The sequence below is a fragment of the Scyliorhinus canicula genome, chromosome 14 (assembly GCF_902713615.1).
Source record: "Scyliorhinus canicula chromosome 14, sScyCan1.1, whole genome shotgun sequence".
NCBI lineage: Eukaryota > Metazoa > Chordata > Chondrichthyes > Carcharhiniformes > Scyliorhinidae > Scyliorhinus > Scyliorhinus canicula.
In genome coordinates, this window is record NC_052159.1 from 107,930,932 (window position 1) to 107,955,297 (window position 24,366).

At 45.8% G+C, this 24,366-nt stretch overlaps 1 protein-coding gene across 2 annotated transcripts in view; it reads left to right on the top strand.

Moving 5' to 3' along the window:
• Positions 1-24,366, top strand: part of cnmd (chondromodulin) — an 85,494-nt gene that overhangs the window by 46,918 nt on the left and 14,210 nt on the right. For both annotated transcript variants that reach the window (XM_038818869.1, XM_038818868.1), the window contains exons 5-6: positions 5,349-5,502; positions 11,466-11,713. In XM_038818869.1, coding sequence (XP_038674797.1) covers positions 5,349-5,502; positions 11,466-11,713 — 402 coding nt within the window. The remainder of the gene's footprint in view (positions 1-5,348; positions 5,503-11,465; positions 11,714-24,366) is intronic.

Below are 24,366 nucleotides of genomic sequence, written 5' to 3' on the forward strand. Positions count from 1 at the left end.
CTTGAACAGGAAGGACCTCATCCCAACCCTTGCAGAAAACCTATCTACCAAGTTTCACCTGACAGCCTTGCCAATTGGTATAGGCATCTTTCATTGCTGGGAAAATGCTGGTGGTGATGGGAGGAGGTCCTTAAATAGCCATTAGTCACTCACTTAATAATAATAATAATAAGAAGAATGTTTATTGTCACAAATAGGCTTATAATGAAGTTACTGTGAAAAGCCCCTGGTTGCCACATTCCTGCGCCTGTTCGGTTCTCAGGGAGAATTCCAAGAGAGCAAAGAAAAGTACAGCACAGGAACAGGCCCTTCGGCCCTCCAAGCCTGTGCCGACCATGCTGCCTGTCTAAACTAAAATCTTCTACATTTCCGGGGTCTGTATCCCTCTATTCCCATCTTGTTCATGTATTTGTCAAGATGCCCCTTAAATGTCACTATCGTCCCTCCTTCCACCATCTCCTCCAGCAGCGAGTTCCAGGCACCCGCTACCCTCTATGTAAAAAGCTTGCCTCGTACATCTCCTTTAAACCTTGCCCCTCGCACCTTAAACCTATGCCCCCTAGTAATTGACCCCTCTACCCTGGGAAAAAGTCTCTGACTATCCACCCTGTCTATGCCCCTCATAATTTTGTAGACCACTGTCAGGTCGCCCCTCAACCTCCGTCGTTCCAGTGAGAACAAACCAAGTTTATTCAACCTCTCCTCATAGCTAATGCCCTCCATACGAGGCAATATCATGCTGAATCTCTTCTGCGCCCTCTCTAAAGCATCCACATCCTTCTGATAGTGTGGCGACCAGAATTGAACACTATACTCCAAGATTGATCTAACTAAGGTTCTGTACAGCTGCAACATGATTTGCCAATTTTTATACTCAATTCCCCGGCCAATGAAGGCAAGTATGCCTTCTTGACTACCTTCTCCACCTGTGTTGCCCCTGTCAGTGACCTGTGGACCTGTACACCTAGTACAATTCAGAATGTCTAAATTACCGAACAAGCACGACTTTTGGGACTTTTGAGAGGAAACCGGAGCACCCAGAGGAAAGCCACGCAGGCACAGGAAGAACGTGCAGACTCCGCACAGGCAGTGACCCAAGCCGGGAATCGAACCTGGAACCCTGGAGCTGTGAATCAACGGTGCTAACCCACTGTGCTACTATGCCGCCCCCATTGGCCCAAGGATGGACAGGTAGCCCAACACCTATCCTGCTTCTGGTAAAATTCAATGGAAGCAGGTAAGCCACAGGCATGACTTCTCTGCTGTGCCACTCGCTTTTACTCCCAGCCTGTCTACCTGCCCTGCTTCTGCAGGGCGAGGTTGTAAAATCCTGGGCATACAGTTCAATGTCAACTGGTGAAATTCAAATTCAATTAATAATCTTGAATTGTACAGCTAGTCTCAGTAACGGTGACCACAAAACCATTGCCAATTGTCATAAAAAAACATCTGGGTCACTTATGTCCTTTGGGGAATGAAATATGCCATTGTTACCGGGTCTGGTAATAATAATTGCTTATTGTCACAAGTAGGCTTCAATGAAGTTATTGTGAAAAGCCCCTAGTCGCCACATTCCAGTGCCTGTTCGGGGAGGCCGGTACAGGAATTGAACCTGCGCTGCTGGCATTGTTCTGCATTGCAAGCCAGCATTTTAGCCCACTGTGCTAAACCAGCCCTTTCTACATCTGACTCCAGACCCACAACAATATGGACGACTCTTAACTGTCCTCTGAAATGATGTGGCAAGCAACTTGGAACAAGGACAATTTGGGATGGGCAACAAATGCTGGTCTTGCCAGCAACGCTTACATTCTATGATCAAAGACATTAAATGATTACCTGAGTTTAGAACATCAAAACCAATAATGACAAATTCAGAAAAAAACAATTGTGAATTTCCAAAGGGAACAACTTCGGGGAAACCTAATCCTACATTTTGGGTCTTGGTCAGTGTGTTAAAACCTGTAAAGAATTCTAATCACTGAAGTCAACCAGCAGAATGTTACCCATTTTCACAATTGCTTTATAGGTGTGAGCACTCTGTGCAGATCCCAGTGTCAATTGTCATTGTGGAGACAACTCTCTCCACAATGATAATTAGGAAATCAAAGGTGGAGAGTATAAACATTTACCATTTGATCGTGTTTTTTAGCAGACTATAACAATAGGCAGAAAACCAACTAATCTCATTGCAGACATTATAGCATCAAATCACGTATTCGTGAAAGTTTCAGCTTTCCTATCACACCTGGTGCAGGCTGAGAACAGTAGGAATTGTAACTTCTGGTACTGGAAGTTTTTTTTGTCGGGAAAGTCCCCAGAACTGAGGTACACATCAAAAGAAGGATGCGAAAAGAAAGTTGAGCTTTATATGAATTACAAGTGGGTCAGATATTGAAGTAGTCAAAAACATGGAGTAGTTTTAATAAGATTCCGCCAAACATAAGTATCTCAATGTTTTGAATGAAGTGAACATGACAAAGATCCTCAAATAATCAAAGGAGGCCAATAACTAACCATGGGGCACAATAAGTTGAGGGAAAATAGAGGATGCAATTCTCCAGCACTGCCCGCCATCGGGATTTTCCGGTCTCGCCGAAAGTCAATCTCAAGAGTATTTAGTAAGCACAGAAGTAGACCGTTCATTCCTGAAGCATGGACATGTCCGAAAGTAGGAAATGCTGTGAATACTCAGCAGGTCAGGCAGCATCTCTGGAGAGAAATAGAGTTAAAGGGCAGATTCTCTGGTTCTGCCGGCAACGTACCCCCACCCGTTGGTTTGCCGATGGCGTGGAGTGGTTTCTATGGGAAATCCCATTGACAAGGTATGGGAGTGGGCAGCATGCTTACAGTGGTTAACATTGCTGCCTCACAACACCAGGGGCCCCTAGTTTAATTCCGGCCTTGGGTGATAGTCTGTGTAGAGTTTGCACTTTCTTCTTGTTTGGTGAAAGGAGGTAGAATTCTCCATTCTTGTAAACTACAACATAATGAAAGAGCTGGACATGATCTCCTGAGAATCTTCATGATGAGGTGCAGTGGTTGTCTGTGCAAGTGGAACGGGTGCAGAGGAGATTTACCAGGATGTTGCCTGGTATGGAGGAAAAATCTTATGAGGAAAGGCTGATGGACTTGAGGTTGTTTTCGTTAGAGAGAAGAAGGTTAAGAGGTGACTTAATAGAGGCATACAAAATGATCAGAGGGTTAGATAGGGTGGACAGTGAGAGCCTTCTCCCGCGGATGGAGGTGGCTAGCACGAGGGGACATAGCCTTAAATTGAGGGGTAATAGATATAGGACAGAGGTCAGAGGTAGGTTTTTTACGCAAAGAGTGGTGAGGCCGTGGAATGCCCTACCTGCAACAGTAGTGAACTCGCCAACATTGAGGGCATTTAAAAGTTTATTGGATAAGCATATGGATGATAATGGCATAGTGTAGGTTAGATGGCCTTTAGTTTTTGACTTCCCATGTCGGTGCAACATCGTGGGCCGAAGGGCCTGTACTGCGCTGTATCGTTCTATGTTCTATGTTCTAAGTGGCAGTGTCAGAATCATAGAATCCCTACAGTGCAGACGGAGAAATCAAATGTTTTATTGAACAAATCTGATGGATCAAATCTGACATTCTGCCAAGTCTTACCACCAAGCACCAGTTTTAATTAATTGTAGGTGCAAAATAAATGCAAGCATCTATCTAAAAGGAAAGAGAGGCGTGAAGAATAATACCAAAGACAACACTGCTGTTACCATAAAATATGATCTCTAAGATTTGACTGATTTCATGACCACATTCCAAGGTTTACAATTTTAAATCGTATTGATATGAAATTATGGTAGTTTATGAATTGTTCTCTAATTTTTCAAATGCTTGCTGTAGATTTACAGCGTAGGCTGGGTGCAAGGTCTTACAATATGCTTAACGGTCATCCATTAATAAAGGGAAAAACAAAATTTGATCCTTCGTAGCAGCTCTACCTTTCCACCTATTCCAAGAATCATTAATTTCCATATGTTATTTTCATATGGTTAATTCTCTAGTTTCTATTGTCAATTTAGTTGGATAGTCTTGGTTTTTAACTGTAGTACATAAATAAATCTTCAAACCTATTGTTAAATCCTAATATTTAATACAATTAAATTTATACATAAATATATCGAAGAGGTTCCATATTACACATATATCGAATGTGAAATGTATTTTTTAAAAACTGGGGAAAACAAATTCTGATAGTTGCTATCTTTACTTAAATTTTGTTTACATGAGATTGCCAAATAATTTTCCAACAGCTGACAATTGTACTTCTGGATATTCAAGTACGAGACCTTTAAGCAATAGCAAGGCATGTCTGCATGCCTGTCTGAGCAATACAAGGTGCCCTTTTCACAAGATGTTCTACCAATTCCCTTTTCAAAGATGCCTAAAGGGGAATACTCAGAAACCTCTCATCAATCAATTAGATTGAAGAATTTTCCTTGAAGAAGTGGCTCAACAAGAGGGGGAAGTTTGCTCTTTCTGCACAATAGGTGGACACTTGTGTAACCGTGAAGGAATAATATCTGTGATAGCTTCAGTACGAGCCTGTCTCTGAAGTACGGCAGGAGATTTGTAGGAGTTTGGCGATTATTCCTCTCTATTCACATCCACAATGAACCCATGCACAAGCACTATTGTGTCAACAGTGCCATCATGTGGTAATATGGCTGTAAAATCAGACATTTCTGGAAGAACCATATTGAGAGGGGAAAAGACGATCTAAGCTGCACACTGAAATGGGTGTTCTGCTATTGGGCTGTCTGAGGGTGAAGCAGAGTTGCTTTGTCTCCCTCCAGCATTCGTAAAATATTATCACTCCTGATCACATAATTATAGACAACTGGACCTGTAATCACCTCAGTTTGAAGAGATGATCCTAATTATTAGCTGAAAATGTCCAGCTGTGTGATACTGCTAAATGTCAGACATTGCAGAGCACAGATGGTCTTGTCAAAGCTTAAGAAATGTTCCTGTTTAGTGATTTTGGGTTACATTTACGGGAATTGGATTGGAAAAAAAATCAGAACACACTCCATAAAAGGCTCCACATTTTTCAACAGTTCCTTAACTATTTGCAGTGAACAAAACTGAATTAGTGCATCAGAAGGTATCTTTCTGGGAATTCAGAACCGTCTATCCATAAAATAGAAAATAAACGTCTGCTTTCAACAAAATGCTTGAATGATTTGGGACAGCGGGACTCCCTTTCGACATTCTATGTGTCAATAATACAACAGTTGATTCATGAGTGCATTATTATTTTTTGAATAATTGATATAATCTGCAATGCATTATCTGCTGTTCTCTTATTTAAGGAAGATGAAATCATGCCTGCAAAGTTTGAAGAAGAATCTCTCATCTGGGTCGCTGCAGAACAGCCAGTCAAAGACCATGCCTTCTTAAGCCCGAAGATTTTAGAATTGTGTGGTGACCTCCCTATATACTGGCTTCGTCCAACATACACAAAAGGTAACCTGTGCTGCTGATGAAGCAACAACTGTTTACTGCTGAAGTCTTAGTTATTAAACCTACATAGCAATGGCTTCAGATGAGACAAAATGTTTTTGGGGAACCTACATGTAGGATTTTTCGAAACCCAAAAAAATCGGTTAGTGTTTGAAACAATCTATAGACATGAAATTTAATTTTGAGCTTCATGTTTTCGCCCTTGCACTGATGCTGTGCTCAAAAATCAGGCTCACTCAACCACAACATTGATTGGAAGCATTGGTCAGCATTCTGGACATACACGTCGTTAAAATTTATACTTTTAATGAGTCAATTGATAAACAAAAATCAATTGTGGAACCATAGAATCATTGAATGGTTACGGTACAAAGGGAGGTCATTTGGCCCATCATGTCTGCGCTAGTTCTCTGCGAGACGTGTTCTCATCTGGCGCATTTTCCCCATAGCCCTGCAAATTCTTTCACCTCAGATAATTACCCAATTCTCTTTTTGAAGCCATGAATAAATCTGCATTCACCATAATCGCTCAGACTGTGCATTCCATATCCTGACCATTTGCTCTGTATATCAGCTTTTCCATCCGTCACCATTGCTTCCTTTGTCAATCAACTTAAATCGTTGTCCTCTTCCACCAAAGGGAGGACATCTATTCTGTCCAGACACCTTATTACTTTCAGCACCTCTATCAAATCTCCTTTCAACCTTGTCTTCTCAAAATAGAACAGCTCCAGCTGCTCCTATCAACCCACGTAACCAGAGTTCATAATTACCCACGACTGAGGGCAGCACGGTAGCACAGTGGTTAGCACAGTTGCCTCACAGCTCCAGGGTTCCAGGTTCGATTCCCGGCTTGAGTCACTGTCTGTGCGGAATCTGCACATTCTCCCTGTGTCTGCGTGGGATTCCTCTGGGTGCTCCGGCTTCCTCCCACAGTCCAAAGATGTGCAGGTTACGTGGATTGACCATGCTATATTGCCCTTAGCGTCCAAAAATGTTTAGCTGGGGTTACTGGGTTACGGGGATAGTTTGGAGGTGTGGGCTTAAGTAAAGTGCTCTTTCCAAGAGCCGGTGCAGGCTCGATGGGCCAAATGGCCTCCTTCTGCACTTTAAATTCTATGATATTTATGATTCTCTTGAATCTTTTCTGCACCATCTCTAATGCCTTCACACCGTTCATGAGAACTGGATACAGTACTACAATTGAGTCTGAGCCACTGTTTTATGCATTTTTGTCAAAATATCCCTCACTTTTCATTTTATGGGTGGGATTTTCCAGCCCTTTTTTCCGGTGCGATCTTCTGGTCCTGCCAGATTTGAATGGCCTGCTGCATCCAGTGCGGGGGAACCCATCATGTCAGGGACAGAAATTCCCGGCCTGTGTCTCTATTTATAAATCCCAGGATCCAGTATGTTTATTAGCCACATTATCAACCTGCCCTGCCAACTTTTAATGACTTGCACACATATGGGCAGCATGGTGGTACAGTGGTTAGCACTACTGCCTCACAACACTGGAACCTGGGTTCAATTCCAATTTAGGGTCACTGCCTATGTGGAGTTCACCCATGTCTGCGTGGGTTTCCTCCGGGTGCTCCGGATTCCTCCCACAGTCCAAAGATATGCGGGTCAGGTGGATTGGCTGTGCTAAATTGTCCCTTAGTGTCCAGGGATGTAGAAATTAGGTTATGGGGATAGGGCGGGGTGGACAGGGGAGTGTTAATGGGTGGCTCATTCGAAGGGTCAGTGCAGACCTTTCTGCACTGTAGGGATTCTATGATGATACCTCTATGATACACCCTCAGGTTCATCTGATCCTGCACCCAGTTTAGAAATGTAACCATTGTTTAATATTGCTCCCCTCATTTTTCCAACCAAAATGAATCATTCCAAATTTCTCTACATTAAATTTAATTTGCCACTTGCTTGCCTGTTTCATCAGCGTATGTCATTTTGAAGTCTAACACTATACTCCTCATAGTTGACAATAGTTTGTGCCTTCAGCAAATTTTGTAATTGTACCCTATACACCAACTCTTAAGTCATTAATATTTAGCAGGTAGAGCAGGAGTCCTAGTACTGACCCCCGGGGAACTACACTAGAAACCTACCTCCAGGCTTAAAAACATCCATAACCACAACTTTCTGCTTCCTCTCACTCAGCCAATTTCCTATCCAGTCTATTTCCTTCCATGAGCTACCATGCAATTCACAAACCTGTTGTGTGGCACATTACAAAATGCCTTTTGGAAGTCCATGTACACCACAGCGACCAGATTACCCTAATCTACCATTTTACCTCATCGAAAAAGTCAATCAAGTGAGTTAAACACAATTTGCCCATAACAAATCGATGCTGGCTTTCCCTAATTAATCCGCATTTGCCCATTTTGTCCCCAATTATAATCTTGAGAAGCTTCCCCGTGACCGGGGAATCCTGGCGTCCCCTTTTGATTATCTGTACTTCTGTTGCTCGTTTTGCTAAGTGTGCTTTACACTTAATTGCTCTGTTTAATCACCTTGGTCTAGAGTCGCCAGGTATCTTTATGATACCACCACGAGGTTCAAGTTCAAGTGCTGATCAATAACTCAATACACCAGTTAGTAAGGTTCAAATCAAAACAGATTTATTATATACACAGTCAATCGCTACTCATGCATAAAATACTACAGAACTAGACTATTTCTACCACTAAAGGCCAATACTTAGCTTTGGAAAAGGGACCCACTAGGTCAGGGAACAATGGCCTCTCGTTCGATCCTGAGTCTGCAGGCTTCCAGCTGGTATGGACTAAGGGTTAGGAGCACCTATCTCGTAGCGTGCGTTGACTGGACACTTACTTGTTGGTGCAGCTGCTAGGCAGGTCTCTGTCAAGGGTTGTTTCGAGCTGCTGAGAGACCCTGCCAAGAAGGACGAATTGAACTTGGAGACTCTACTTTATAGTCCCCAGGGGCTTCGCGCCCTTTTGGGCGGACCCCATACCTGGTTGCAATTGATTGGACCATGTTCCAATCGATTGGTTTGATTTCCCCAATACTGGGGCTGTTCACTGATCGCTGGGCGGTTCCTAAGTGTCCGTTGGCTTCTTTTGTTTTGGCTCCCGCTGGCGCCGAGGAGTCTGGCTTTGCCTCGATTATCTTAACTGTTGCTATTGTTCCCTGGGATCGCTCATCAATATGCAGATGGTCGTCAGTTTCAGAGCTGTCTGCGTTCTGCAAGCCTTAATATACAGGAAGCTTTGCATTCTGCTTGCTTCCCTGTACCTGCCCATTTTTCCCTGCGTTCTTAGCGATTCTCCATTTTGAAGTCGGGAAGTGGCCAACCCAGGTGGCTACACTTCTAACTTAGTTTAGGTGGAGTTCGACTTCTGTTACTTCATCACCCTGCCACTTTGCAGCTAGCAGCGTAAACCAACCACGTTATTTTGAGATTTTGTGACAACACTTAATAAGTGATTACTCATGAACCTCTTGCATTTGGTTGATTGCATGCCAACACTGAAGTTTAGGCAAATTATGGTGGATATGTGTGTAAGGCACACTAAACTCCAATCGCTGGTGGGTTCCTTTTGTGTTGGATAGCTCAATGATTCTTCTTTATATCATTACATGATTTGGCTGTCACTGGCTAAGCATTTATTGCCTATCACAAAGTCAGTCAGGGATGAGCATCAAAGGCTGGCCGAGCCAGCAGCCCCCACATTCCATGGAAAGAATAAACAAATTCCATGCTGTCGTTCAGCGGGGCTTTGCACCATTGAGTGAGCCCTCACAAAACTTACTCTTAACTATCTATACTGAATAATATGAATTTTGTCTCTAGATGCAGATTGTATCTTTCTGGATAGTGGTTTTTCTTCTGTTTCTTGTAGACTCATAGAGCAATACCACACAAAAGAAACCCATTCAGCTTATCGTGTCTGTGCTAGCTATCTGCTATCCAACTACTCCCACACACTTACCTTTATAACCGTACAAACATTTCCTTCCTGTGGGTTTTCTCCGGGTGCTCCTGTTTCCTCCCATAGTCCAAAGACGTGCAGGTTAGGTGGATTGGCCATGATAAATTGCCCTTAGTGACCAAAAAGGTTAGGAGGGGTTATTGGGTTACGGGGATAGGGTGGAAGGTTAAGAGGGGTTATTGGGTTACGGGGATAGGGTGGAAGTGAGGGCTTAAGTGGGTCGGTGCAGACTCAATGGGCCGAATGGCCTCCTTCTGCACTGTATGTTCTCTGTACTACGTATATAACCAATTCCCTGGAGTATTGTGTCCAGTTTTGGTCTCCCTATTTCAGGAAGGATGTGGTGCTTTGGAGGCAGTTCAGAGGAGGTTTACCAGATAGATTCCGGGGATGAAAGGCTTGATATATGAGGAGAGATTGAACAGTTTGGGCTTATACTCGCTGGTGTTTAGAAGATTAAGGGAGGATCTGATCGAGGACTATAAAATACTAAGAGGGATTGATAAAGTAAACATAGACAAAATGTTCCCCCTTGTGGGGCAATCAAGAATGAGAGGTCACAGATATAGGTTGAGAGGCGAGAGATGAAAAACTATTTCTCGCAGACGGAGGTAAATTTGTGGAACTCGCTGCTCCATATAATGGTGGAATCTGAATCATTAAATGGTTAACATTTCTGATTTTGAAATATTTCTGATTTTAAAAACGGTTTAAAGGGATATGGAGAACAGGCAGGGAGGTGAATCTGAGACCAGGAAGAGGACAGCCATGATTAATTGGCGGAGCAGACTCGAAGGGCTGAATTGCCTACTTCTGCTCCTAATTCCTGTGTTCCTATGTTCCCTTCTGAAAGTTACTATTGAATCTGCTCCCACCATCCATTCAGGCTTCCAGATCTGAACAACTCCTCCTTAAAAACACCCCCTCATTTCCCCTGATCTCCCCAAATTAACAAAGGACTTTGACGTGAGTCTATGAGGAGGAACTCTTTCCACTGGCAGGAGGGTCAGCAGCCAGCGGTATCACTTGAAGATAATTGACAAAAGAACCAAGTGGACAGAGATAGAATGCATTGCTTTTATGCAATGGATTGCTTTGAACTAGAAATGGGGCAGCATGGTGGTACAGTGGTTATATAATAATCTTTATTGTTACAAGTAGGCTTATATTAACCCTGGAATGAAGATACTCTGAAAAGCTCCTAATCGCCACATTTCGGCGCCTGTTCGGGTACACGGAGGGAGAATTCTGAATGTCCAAATTATCTAACAGCACATCTTTTGGGACTTGTGGGAAGAAACCAGAGCACCCGGAGGAAACCCATGCAGACACATGGAGAACGTGCAGACTCTGCACAGACAATTACCCAAGCCAGGAATCGAACCTGGGCCCTGGAGCTGTGAAGCAACAGTGCTACCCACTGTGCTACTGTGCCGCCCTGCTGGCTCATAGTGCCAGGTTCAATTCCGACCTTGGCTGACTGCCGTGTGGAGTTTACATATTCTCCCCATGGGATATGCAGGTTTGGTGAGGTTATGGGGATAGGGTGGGGGAGTGGGCTTAGGCAAGGTGCCCTTTCAGAGGGTCATTGCAGTGTCAATGGGCCGAATGGCTTCCTTCTGCACTGTAGGGATTCAATGGTTCTAAGTGTCCTGCCAGGAAAGCTGGCCAAAACAAATTGAACAGGAAGTTCCAAAAGGGAATTGGATAAATACTTGGAGGAAAAATGTGCAGGGGTAAGGGAAAGAGCAGAGGGGTTGTGACTAAATGGATAACTTCTTCAAAGATGTGGCATGCTTTCCTTGAGCCCTGTAAAACTCGTTCTCAGTTTGGTGGGTTTTTTAAGACTGTGTACAGCCAATGGAGACCAAATACTTTTGTACCATTAAATCTGGACTGGATTCAATCCATGTCCCAAAAATGGATGACATTGCTTTCAACGTTTATAAAGAAAACTTCCTTGCGGCCAGTCAATTTGCTCTGTAATTACTGTTGTGTTCACAGAAGGTCAAAGGAAGAAAAGATCAGTGGCTGATGAGAGACCCCAGATACTTGATCCTTACTACAACGAGTTTGAGTACGATACCGGTGTGGTAGATGAATATGGTCAGATTGCAGGAGCGCCTGCTGAGGTCGATATTGACACAGCTGATGTCCAAGCTCAGGATGCAAGATTGGAACAAAGAGTAAATGACACAGTTCCAGAAGAAGAAGGGGTGCCATCTACTTTCAATGCAGAAAACCCCTATCATGTGAGTATTGAACCGTCTTTCAAGAATTCTGGATTATTTTACAAAGAATCTGCATGGCAGTTAATCCGTTGGCAGAGCCCAGACAAGCATGTGCATCTATGCCAGAAACAACTTAACGTTTCAAAGAATGCATAAACAAACATCTTTATATGTGTGTAATTCAACCTTAATCACCAGTTCCGATTGGCCATAGACAAAATTCTTTTCTAACAATAAAGCAAACACATTGACTGCAATCATGTAGAACATTCCCTATTTTGATCCCATGGAGGTTTCATCTTTCAGGCCACAATTTCCAAGTGATGTAGCTCTCTGAAGTAAAATTGATTACGCAGTTTCATGCAGTTGGAATTGCTTATCACCCTCAGTCTTTTCTTTCTACCGCCTTCAGGCTTTTCACAACCAAGCATCATGTGGTCGCACAGCCCCATTAAGGGGGGAGGAGACCCATGGGCCCATGGGCCCATGTGACGGGGTCTGAGCCAATCACGCGGGAGTGCACAAACTCCGGCCAGTAGTATGCCAGTGCGGGGCCGGGCAGAAAAAACCTTGGAGCTGGGGAGTGAGCACCTGTACATAGTTACTCCATGCCATTATTGTGCTTGCCTTTGTCTTCCCTAATAAACCCCTTTTGGTTTGTACCATACACCTCCAGCATGTTACCTTGAACCAGCACATTGGCGAAGAGGTTAAAACGTGTCCGCAGCGAAGCGCTGCAAAATTGAGGGGGGGAAGAAAAATTGCCCCAAGAAGGGAGAAGTCCAGAAAAACTTTGTTGAAAAGTTGGGATCCAGCAATTCATCAAAGAAAAAGTGTGCCAAAATGCCTCTCATAGTTAGACCATAAGACATAGGAGTGGAAGTAAGGCCATTCGGCCCATCGAGTCCACTCCACCATTCAATCATGGTTGATTTCAACTCCATTTACCCGCTCTCTCCCCATAGCCCTTAATTCCTCGAGAAATCAAGAATTTATCAATTTCTGTCTTAAAGACACTCAATGTCCCGGCCTCCACCGCCCTCTGTGGCAATGAATTCCACAGACCTACCACTCTCTGGCTGAAGAAATTTCTCCTCATCTCTGTTCTAAAGTGACTCCCTTTTATTCTAAGGCTGTGCCCCCGCGTCCTAGTCTCCCCTGCTAATGGAAACAACTTCCCTACGTCCATCCTATCCAAGCCATTCATTATCTTGTACGTTTCTATTAGATCTCCCCTCAACCTCCTAAACTCCAATGAATATAATCCCACGACCCTCAGACGTTCATCGTATGTTAGGCCTACCATTCCTGGGATCATCCGTGTGAATCTCCGCTGGACCCGCTCCAGTGCCAGTATGTCCTTCCTGAGGTATGGGGCCCAAAATTGCTCACAGTATTCTAAATGGGGCCTAACTAGTGCTTTATAAAGCCTCAGAAGTACATCCCTGCTTTTATATTCCAAGCCTCTTGAGATAAATGACATCATTACATTTGCTTTCTTAATTACGGACTCAACCTGCAAGTTTACCTTTAGAGAATCCTGGACTAGGACTCCCAAGTCCTTGGAACCGTTGGATCAGGGGGCTGAGGATTGGAGTCAATACATGGGAATGGTTCTGTTACTTTGCCACTGAAGTGGAATTCGGAATCTAATGTTCTCTGAGGCATCTGACTCAAAGTCCTTCGACCATTTCATCAGGCTGGTGAAGGAGCATTTTAAACCAAGGCCTTTGATCACTCTTCAGTGTTACAAATTTAACTCAGGTGGTCAAGGACTCTAAGGGTCTATCTTAGCCTTCATCACCAGGCTTCGACAACTCACTGAGCACTGTGAGTTCAGAACCAGGCTTAGCAACATGCTTTGCACCGGTTGCTTTGTGAAATTCAGGGTCTCAGTAGGCAAAAGAAGCTTTAAACGCCCGATAACACTGCAGAAGGCTATTGAGATCGCGCAGGTGATCGAGTACACAGCAAATGGTGCCAGTAAACTCTCGAGTGTGTCTATAGAGAAAGTAAATTTAGTTTGAGGTGGCATGGCCACAAGTCGAGTGGCAGAATCAGCAGGCATAGCGGGGAACCAGACATGGTCCTGTGTATGTGACCAAACGCCGAAATCAGGGGATTGGTTAGGTCGTCAACCCCAAGTTGAAGAGGACTGCAATTGTTGTGGAGGGGATAATCCCCAGAAGAATTGCCCTTGTCGGTTGTTTGCATGTTTTAAATGCAGTCGGCGAGGTCACATCCAAGCATGTTGTTGGGCCAAAACGGGTGCAGGGATGCCAATAAAAAGGAACAGCCACAGCAGCAGTCCATGCAGCAACTAGTGCCTAGTGTAAAGGAACTGTAACAAGGTGCTCAACTTGCGTCAATTAAATGTCATCCAAGTGAATACGACAGATCATGTTGAGACTGTAGTGAACGTGAATGGCAAACCCTTCAAGATGGAGGTCAATAATGGGGTTTCGGCAACCATCGTGGATGAGCAAACCTTTAACTATATCCGGATGGGAACCCAGCTCCTGCAGCTAAGCAGAACCAAAGCAAAGCATAGAGCAGCATAGTGGCCAAGTTTTCCACATTGTAGGCAGCGTCAGGATTTGGCAGGACATTGCCACTTTAAGTGGGCGGAGCCACAGTTGCCGCACGTTGTAGCGTCAGTACGCTTGCTGCGCCATAGCGCATGAACGGTGCGGTCGTACGTGGTGCGCACCTGCGCAGTGTGATCGGCGACGTCGCCGTCCCCACGTTGAGTGCGCGGGAGGCCGCGAAAAGCACCCGAAATGGCTGCCCTCATCCAGGCTGAGGCCCTGGAGTGGCTTGATTGCTTGTACCCGTTCTGCCTCGTGGGGACCTTGCTGCGCCGTTTCAGCCGCTTGGATGTGTGAAAACCGATTAGTGGCGTGTTCATGCAGCACGCGGGTCTCGATGGCAATCGCTAGGGTGAGCTGCTTGACCTTAAGGTGCTGCTGGCGAAGGGGGTCCGACTGAACACCGAAAACGATCTGGTCGCGTATCATGGAGTCGGAGGTGGACCCGTAATTACAAAACTGCGCAAGGATGCGGAGGTGGGTGAGAAAGGATTGGAAAGGTTCATCCTTACCCTGCAAATGCTGTTGGAAGACATAGAGCTCAAAACTTTCATTCACCTCGATGTCGCAGTGACTGTCAAATTTGAGGAGGACTGTCTTGAATTTTGATTTGTCTTCACCATCAGCAAAGGTGAGAGAGTTGAAGATGTGGATAGCGTGGTCCCCGGCCGTGGAGAGAAAGAGAGCGATCTTACAGCGTCTGAAGCAGCTTTCAGGTCTGTGGCTTCAAGGTAAAGCTGGAAGCGTTGTTTGAATATCTTCCAGTTGGCCCCCAGAGTTACCGGTGTTGAGGGCGGACGCTGTCCATTTTGCAGGATGGCTGTATGCTGGTGGAAGGCAGATCACCTGCAGGTAGGTCTAAGAAATTCCAACATCAACTACTGGTACCATGATGTGTTGGGTACTCTGGATCCGTGGAGATTGCGTTTACCTCAGCAGTAACACATACAAGCTACCAACACTTGAAATAGTACAACACTATTTTATTAAGCTAGAAACTGTGGGTCGACACTATGTTAGATTAAACTAAAGACCTATGCCTATCCTAACCGGTCTATGCACTCAGCACATGGTGAAGATCTGTGCTGCAAGCTGTGAGCTCTGTCTTTCTGAGAGGCTGCATCCCGAATGAGCGGCAAGTCTAATGCCTTCTGTCTTTATAGTGAGTGTGCTCTAACTGGTGATTGGCTGCGGTGTTGTGTGCGTTGATTGGTCTTGCTGTGTGTCAATCAGTGTGTGGCTGCACCATGATATACTGGTGTACATTATGACAATTCCCACATCCTTGTTGGGGGACTCGGAGGTGTACAGTCCCTGGTAGAAGGTCTCAAATGCCCGATTGACCTCCTTTGGCTCTGTTACCAGTTTACCTCTGCTATCCTTAACCTACGCTATTTCCCTCATGGCTGCCTGCTTTCTCAGCTGATGAGCCAATAGGCAGCCAGCCTTGCCTCGGTGTTTGTAGAAGGTCCCCCGTGCCTGGCGGAGACCTATTGGATAGCAGGTTAAAGTCCATTTGCAGCTTTTTCCTCTCCGCCAGCAGCCCTACTGTCGGGGCCTTGGAGTATTTTTTATCAACGTCCAGAATGGAGTCCACTAGCTGTTGCCTGGCCACCCTCTCTTCCCTATCTCTGCTTGCCTTGTAGGCTATGATTGCTCCTCTGATCACGGCCTTCAGTGCCTTCAAAACGTGGAGGGTGAGACCTCCCCGTTTTGGTTGTTACTAACGTAGTCGCCTATGGCCCGCAATGTTTTGTTCCATGTGCCTATCCAATAACCACTTGAAAGTTCCTAAAGTGTCCGACTCCACTATCACAGCAGGCAGTCCATTCCACGCCCTAACCACGCTCTGAGTAAAGAACCTACCTCGGACATCCCTCCTATATCTCCCACCCTGAATCTTATAGTTATGCCCCCTTGTAACAGCTACATCCACCCGAGGAAATAGTCTCTGAACGTCCACTCTATCTATCCCCCTCATCATCTTATAAACCTCTATTATGTCGCCTCTCATCCTCCTCCGCTCCAAAGAGAAAAGCCCTAGCTCCCTCAACTTTGTCGGCCAGGAGGTCTGTGTCCAGCCTCCACGTGGGGCACTAGGCCCGGCCTGTCTCCAACCTCACATCCATATAATATGGAGCATGGTCGGAGATAACGATCGCAGAGTAGTTCTTCCCGTGATCCCTGGATGCACCAATTTTGCAACTGCAAAGAAGTCGAAACTTGTGCACCTGCGACAATAACAAAAACTCAATTTCTCCTGGGTGCAGGAACCTCTTGGGTCCACCGCCCCCATCTGTTCCATAAATGCTCCTAGATCCCTAACCATGCCAGACTTTTCCCCTCTTCTGGGGTTTGGTCAGTGGGTCCAGCACGCAGTTAAATTCGCCCCGCATAATCAGTCAGTGTGTTGCAAGGTCGGGGGTTTCCGCCATGGTCGTCTTTATGAATTCTGTGTCCCAGTTGGGAGCATAAACATTTACCAATATGACCGGTGCCCCTTCCAGGACACCGCTGACCATGACGTACTGTCCACCTGGGTCCGTAACTGTTTTGATTTTCGTAAACCTCGCCCTTTTGCTAATTAATATTGCTAACCCCCTAGCCCTCGTCCCGTAACATGAATGGTACGTCTGTCCCACCCAGCCCTTCCTTAAAAGCAGTCGGTCCTTCTCCCTCGGGTGCGTCTCTTGTAGGTAAATTATGTCTGCTTTTAGGCTTCCAATTTGGGTGAAGACTCTGGATCTTTTCACTTGGCCATTGAGTCCCCTTGCATTCCAGGTAACAATCCTGGTGGGGGGTTTCTGACCTCCCGGTCCTGCGGGATCACCCATACTTACGTGGTGGATGCGCCCCTGCACTCCGGGGTTTCCCTTTGCTAGGGGGACATCCAAAATGGCCAGGGTCACCGCTCTTATCATGGGCTCGGGCCCCAGCGCTCTGGGGTCTCCCTTTGCCCAGGGGACACCCAATTTAGCCGCCAAGCTGTGTGTTCGCAACATGGGTGCGCCCCTGAACTCTGGGGTCTTCCTCCACCCTGATGCCCTCCCAAGTGGCTGTTTGCGGTGCCCTCTTGGTTCCTCACCTGCTCCCTGCCCGCCGAGGCTATGTCTGTACTGCTTCACTATCTCACCCATCTCTTTGCTTCTCTTTTATTCTGCGCTCTCCCCCCGACTCCTCACCCCCATCCCTCCGTGTTCTCCCCCCTTCAACCCCTCCTCCCCTTCTTGTGCCAGCCGCATCCCCTCCCCTGAGCGGCACGCCGTGGCCCCCCTTCCTTCCTGCCCTCCCGTGCTGGTCCTCCTCGGTAGAACGGTGGCCCTCCTCCCAGTATTCACCCAGTTCCGGCCCTGTTTAACCATCCTCTGACTGGCCCTAGTCTCGCCCTCCTGTCAGCTTTTCTCACCCTCATTTCCCTCACTACACTCTGTCCCCCCCCCCCTCCCCCCACCCCCCATTGCATTGAGAGAGGAGACAAGACAGCACAGTCCCGCGCAAGACATAAAACACATGTGCACAGTTCATGGTCCCATTGTCCTTGTTTGCGATCTGTCCTCCGCTCTTTGTTCCTGTTTTCCCTTCCTTTTCTGCCCTGTGCCTTTCATCGCGGTTGTGTCTGCTCCTGTGTTTGTTCACTCTAATGAACTCATCAGCCGCCGCTGGGGTGATAAAATACAGCTCTTTCCCCTCAAATGTTACCCAGAGTTTGGCCGGAAGTAACATCCCAAATTTCACCTTGCTTTTGTGGACTGCTGATTTCTCCTTGTTGAACTCAGCCCTTCTTTTGGCCAGGTCTGCCCCAATGTCCTGATACACACTTGTTCTTCCCTTCCCACATGCTCTGTTTCGTTTGCCGGGCCCACTTTAAGATTCTTTCCCAGTCTTGGAACCGGTGCAGCCTTGCGATAATCGCTCTGTGCTGGTCCCCGACTTTGGGCTTGGATCGGAGCGAACTATGCGCCCTGTCTATTTCTGGTGGGTTTGGGAATACCTCCTTTCCCAATAGCTTGCCCATTATTTGGGTGATGTAGCCTGTTGGGTCTCTGCCCTCTATCCCCTCTGGCAGACCCAATATTCTAATGTTCTGCCGTCTGGACCTATTTTCCTGGTCCTCCACTTTCTCTCTTCGGCTCCCCTGGGATGTTACTAACCTTTACCCTGTCACTCTGGTCCGAGACGGCCCTCTCCAACTCCAGAATCGTTTGTCCTGTGCCTCCACTTTCCTTTCCAGGCCCTCAATGGTCTGCTGCATTTTGTGTGTCGTCTCTGCCAGCGCCTCCTTCATCATTGCGTGGATCTCCGACCAGAGTGCCTCCTTTATGCTGGTCGCTATGTCCTGCTCCCGCTTCTCTGTTTGGTCCCCCACCCTTATCCCTTTCAGGCTCGCCTGCACCTCCGTCTCATCTTGTGGGACTGCCTGCCTGCGCATCCGCCGCTCATGCGCCTTACCCTTGCTGCTGCTGCTGCTTGCGTCTTGCTTTCCTTTCGCTTTGGTGTTTTTCTTTCCTCCAGCCTTCTGTCTGTCTCTCTCTTTCCCCATTGCTGTTCCTTATCATGAGGTTGCTCTTCCTCCCCCCGCTCCTCTGCTCTCGCTGGTTCTGCCTCAGGCTTTGGGTTTCTGTTTTCTTTGGGGGGGGGATTGTTGTGATTGGTTTTCCTTCCGTCCTTCCTTCCATCCTTCTCTTTTCCTTTCTCTCTCACTGATGCCATCTGCATTGGAACTTCAATGGGCACTCTGGGACAGTGACAGTTCACTTCCTGATCAGAAGACACTGTAATGTTTCCAGCATCCACCGCACATACATCTACAGTCTGTCCTCTTACTTTTATCCAAGACCTCTGCCTCACCACAACCAGAAGAGCGAGCTGGCCAATGGTGCTCCAGCTCCAGTGCATTGCTTTCTTGCTTGGTGAGGACATAGAGATTGGGAACACCACCACTGTTCTTCAGCAGTCCACAGCTTGTCTTTTATGACTTGTCTTCTCCTGACTAGGAAAAATCAAAAGCCTCATTAGTGCTTTGTCTCCCTGAAGGTCCATTCCAGCCCCCAAATACCTGGGCATTAAATGGGCAGTGCCAACGTGGTACACCTCACCTTGCAATGAGCTGAGGCCAATCGGGCTGACATCCCAGCCCTGACAAAACAGGCTTCAGTGCAAGTTGACATACACACTCTTAGACCGCTGACCGCCCAGAGGAATGGCGACCTGACTACACCTCTCTACACAGCTCCATGCCATCTCTGCAGAAGATCATTTAACCTTTTGCGGCACTGAAGCCACATGCGGCGTATCATGCCATGCCCACTCACCTTGGTAACGACCTCTGACCAAGCCTTTTCTCACCATCCCGAGGCATTAAGCCCCCAAGCATTCACTTCCTCGAGCAGGGCTCCTCTGAGAAACAGAGAGGGGTGGGGAGGGTGCGGGCAAAGTGCCCATTTGACTCGCCCTTGCACCTTCCATGACCACTAGTTGCTCAGGCCACTGCAAAACAATGGGAAACCTCTAATAAAAGGTGCCAACAGCTCCCTCAGCCTCCCCAATAACTGCTGAAGTCTTCAAGGTGTAGTGAGTGATAGCATGGTTCTGTTGTAATTCACTGACTGACCACTAGGAGTCACATTAGTATATAAGTGAATGGTAGAGTCAGGTGACCTCAGACCGACAAGGGAGCTGGAGAGGGAGGTTGCTTGCGTATGATCATACTGTTATTCATCTGTTGTTTTGTATATATTTGAACCACAGTTAATGTTAATAAATCATTTATAGCTTTAGCTATAAGTGTTCTTGGAATATAAATCAGACAAGAACATTCCACATCAATTTTTAAACTACCCTCTGGGTCCCAATTGGACCCGGTATCTGGTGTGTTCCTAGTCCCACCCACTGAAAGCCCCACTGGGAGTCATGTTTCACGCTGGACGACTGGGCCTCATTTGGCCACCCAACATAATATCGCGATCTTGGCCAAGCTTCTGCTAACAGCCGTGCCGACCTCTTCAGGCACAACCCGAAGGTGGGAGTTTGGGAATTGAGGCTATCTGAGGGAAAATAAATTACACTACAATTGATGATGTGGGATACAGTGCAGGCGAAGGTGGTAGAAGCAGATATAATAAATAATTTCAAAATGGAATTGGATAAATACTTGAAAAACAAAGCATTTGCAAGGCTGGGGGGAAAGAGTGGGAGTGTGACTAATTGAAGGAGCCGACACAGTTATGATGGGCCAGATGTCCTCCTTCTGTGCAGCATCATTCTATGATACTATAATTCAAAATTTCCTATGCTCGTTCAGCTTGTATCCCATGAGTCAGCTTCTACTTGCTTTCCGCCAACCTCACTATCACTGTCAATATTGGCAAGTCATTACACTGCTGTAAATATAATAGGTGCTGAGCGATATTCCCGTCCACACAGCAAAGATATCAGATGTTAGATATGGATTCTGATACCACAATGGGTACATCTGGCAATGAGCCACCTGAATGTGATCCACAAAACATAATGAGAACAAATGTTCCGGGGCCTTCTCTGAAAAGGTGGCTACAAAGATAATGATGGAGCTGCTATCAAGTCAACCAGCTGTCAAGACAAGTCGGCATCAAATGTTTACAAATGAGTAAATGGATATTTTTCTTCCAGAAACAAACATGAAGGAAAATAAAGTATGTTGCATCTCAATCAAAAGATTTAATAACCAACATCCGATAGGAAGAAATAAAGCATCCGTTGCCCCGATGAACTAAAGCAAATCATTAGAACGTTTCCTCTAGGTCTTTTTTAAAAAATGGGCAGAATATAAACCAGTAATAAGTGGACCAATCTTTTATGCTGTTAAGGATAGTGAAGCTATCTCATGGAGCCATCGGGTCCCTCGAATAATATAACTTCGAAAATAGCAGAAAACAGAGACAATTGAAACAGAATTGAAGGATCAAAAAAAAAAGAAGCTGCCGGACAGAATATTTCAAAAATTCAAATGGAACACGACTGATAAGGATCAGTTTGTAATCTGCCATCATGTGTTTGCGTCTCCCTAATGAGGAATCTTTGAGAGGTTGCACATTGATGTGATCTAAAGTTGGAAAATGTAGAATTGAAAATACAAATTGAAGCTCATCCACTTCTTGCTCACAGCCTCTCTTCTCCGACTCCCAGAAAGGAAAGCTTTTGAAAAAGAGGCAGTTTTACGATATACGACGTTAGTGATGTACCTGTGAGTTCATGTTGCACATGGATGAAAGTCCATGAGTTCTTTCTTCCTGGGGATTAACCTCACGACCCTAAAACTGACCTGTAGCATTCAGCTGAACTTCTCTGAGACAGGAAACAATTTTAATAACAGTGAATAAAGTCAGCCTGCAAAGTTTAAAAGAAACCTGGGCTGGAATTCTCCCGTTGTTGAGATTCACTTTACCCACTGACAGTGCACCCCGGCCTTTGGGTTTTGCCGCGTTGTGGGTTGGTTTCAATGGGAAATCCCATTGACAAGAGTAAGGAGGATACAATCCCGCCGCCAATGAAACGCCGTGGCCAAGAAACACTCGGCTGGGGTTCCAGAGAATCCAGCTCCTAAATCAATTTACCAAGAAGAATTCTGCCAAAGAAGAAAGGATAAATTTTAACATTATTCTGCAATCAAATTATACTGACAGAAACGTATGAAATGCACACAATATCAGGAAGCCTGCAGTGCAAATGATTCTGAGTCACATTTCCAGAGGCCATATCAACACTTATAAACATCAAAACCCCCCTATGTCTACCAGCCTCTGAATCAAAGTATAAGAGAAAGAATTTTGTAATGATTCCTTCAGACAAAAGCGCTGAAAATTTCATTATCACCTTGTGTGAAGAAATACAAATAATTATGCTTTCTTTTATCAATTTTGTAATGTCAATAGTGGCACATCAGAAATTTTGTGAAAATCTAATTTACTATAAATACAGGCACAAGTTATTCCACGTGTCCTCCAGTTTCCAAGGGGCCCACATTGCACCCGACCACCCTATTTTCCCTGAAATAATTTGAAGAAATGTTTGTGTTGATTTAGATATCCCTCATCGGTTTCTTTTCACACCCCCTCTTTGTAGCTCTCACAGTCTGTTTTGTCACATCTTGCTAAACTTCGTATCTTTTTCATTCAGCAGAACCTGTGCACTTTTTGTTTCTCTTTTAGTTTTAAGTTGGGAGGGATTTTCTGTGCTAGCTCTGCTTTTTCTCTCTATCATGCAGCAGGCCATACGATTTGCGACTACATCACCCAAGACTGGGACCAAATGGTCTGAGAGAAACCTTTGAAGTCAAAGCCAAAGTTTTTACCAGCACAAACCACCAAGCTCATCTACTAACTGTGAAGTATATAGTAGAATCAGCCAGCAAGTAAACTGAAACTTGTTGATGATGACTTTAGATAGCGCAGTGGCCGCTGAGGCTGCTGAGTAATGATCGAGTCAATTTGCACTTTGTGGCAAATGTGAAAGAAGTGCCCTCTCTCTCACACACAAATCATTGGCTTTGGCAAGAGGAAAGGTTCCACTGAGACTTGAACTCGGATCGCTGGATTCAGAGCCCAGAGTGCTCACCATCTCATTATATGTTCAGCTATGTTTGATGGAGAGAGGACATTAGTTGGAATGCCAAAGGCAAAATGGCACAGCTGGCATCAAATCAGTCGCACATGGTGACTGACATCAGGATCTGCCACATTGTACCTCTGGTGCCGCTCCCCACCCCTGCACTAATGATATCTGAAATGGAATTTGCCATGGCCCACATCAGCAATATGTGCACATGACCCATATGCCATTTTGGTACCAAAATAGCATCTGCAACATCGGAAATATGGGGACTACGCAACCAAAGTTTGCACCAATAATATTCATATTAGTAGTGATCAACAAAAATATTTTTTATAAATAGCTTTTTTATTTGATTGAGTGTGTTATACTGAATTGGTTTTAGATGTTGCCACATGTAGAGGGAATGTCTTGTGATGCTGTGGATAGCATCTCCATCTCAGAAGTTCCTGGTTCAGGTGCCACCATGGGACTTGATAGCCAAGGAAGGTAGATATGCTTCCAGGACATGCCTGTGGCAAGAGCAGGAGATATTGCAGGTGAGCCAGTTGATGGAACGAGAACTTGGAACTTGGGGCAGCAGGGTAGCATGGTGGTTAGCATAAATGCTTCACAGCTCCAGGGTCCCAGGTTCGATTCCCGGCTGGGTCACTATCTGTGTGGAGTCTGCACGTCCTCCCCCTGTGTGCGTGGGTTTCCTCCGGGTGCTCCGGTTTCCTCCCACAGTCCAAAGATGTGCGGGTTAGGTGGATTGGCCATGCTAAATTGCCCGTAGTGTCCTAATAAAAGTAAGGTTAAGGGGAGGGTTGTTGGGTTACGGGTATAGGGTGGATACGTGGGTTTGAGTAGGGTGATCATGGCTCGGCACAACATTGAGGGCCGAAGGGCCTGTTCTGTGCTGTACTGTTCTATGTTCTATGAGAGCTGGAGCTTCTGCCACCATTTTCCATAGCTCCAAACTACAATATGCATGTTGCCACAGCAACCCAGACCCCCTGAATGGTCTATCAACACACCACCACCCAAATATATAAGTTGCTATCTAATGAGGTAGTTGTACATAACCCATGATGCATTAGAGGAAGTTTGACATCACAGATGAAAAGACAAATTCTCCCATCATGCCCAGAGCAGATTTGGTGACAGGCAGGACCAGAGAATCCCGTGGGAGACAAAAAGTCAGAAACCCACCAGCGTAAAATCACGTTGCAAATCTTCCAATGGCAGGTTAATGGAGGGTCAGTCATTTCACTTGCTGGTGGCATGATCGCAATTTGCATTTATTTGCACCTCACGACTGCTCATTAAAACAGCTGCCTGACAGTGTCTATCAGGCCTTCCAATCTTGTGTCACACCAGCAGCAAATCACGTTGGTATCAAACCTGAGTGCAGAAAAGTGGCATGCAGAAAAGCAGCCCTCAGATGGCAAGAGACGTTGAGGTGAGTGCAAGAAATCCTCTCTGCCATAGTGCTGTGCTGCTCCGGGTGTACTGTTCACC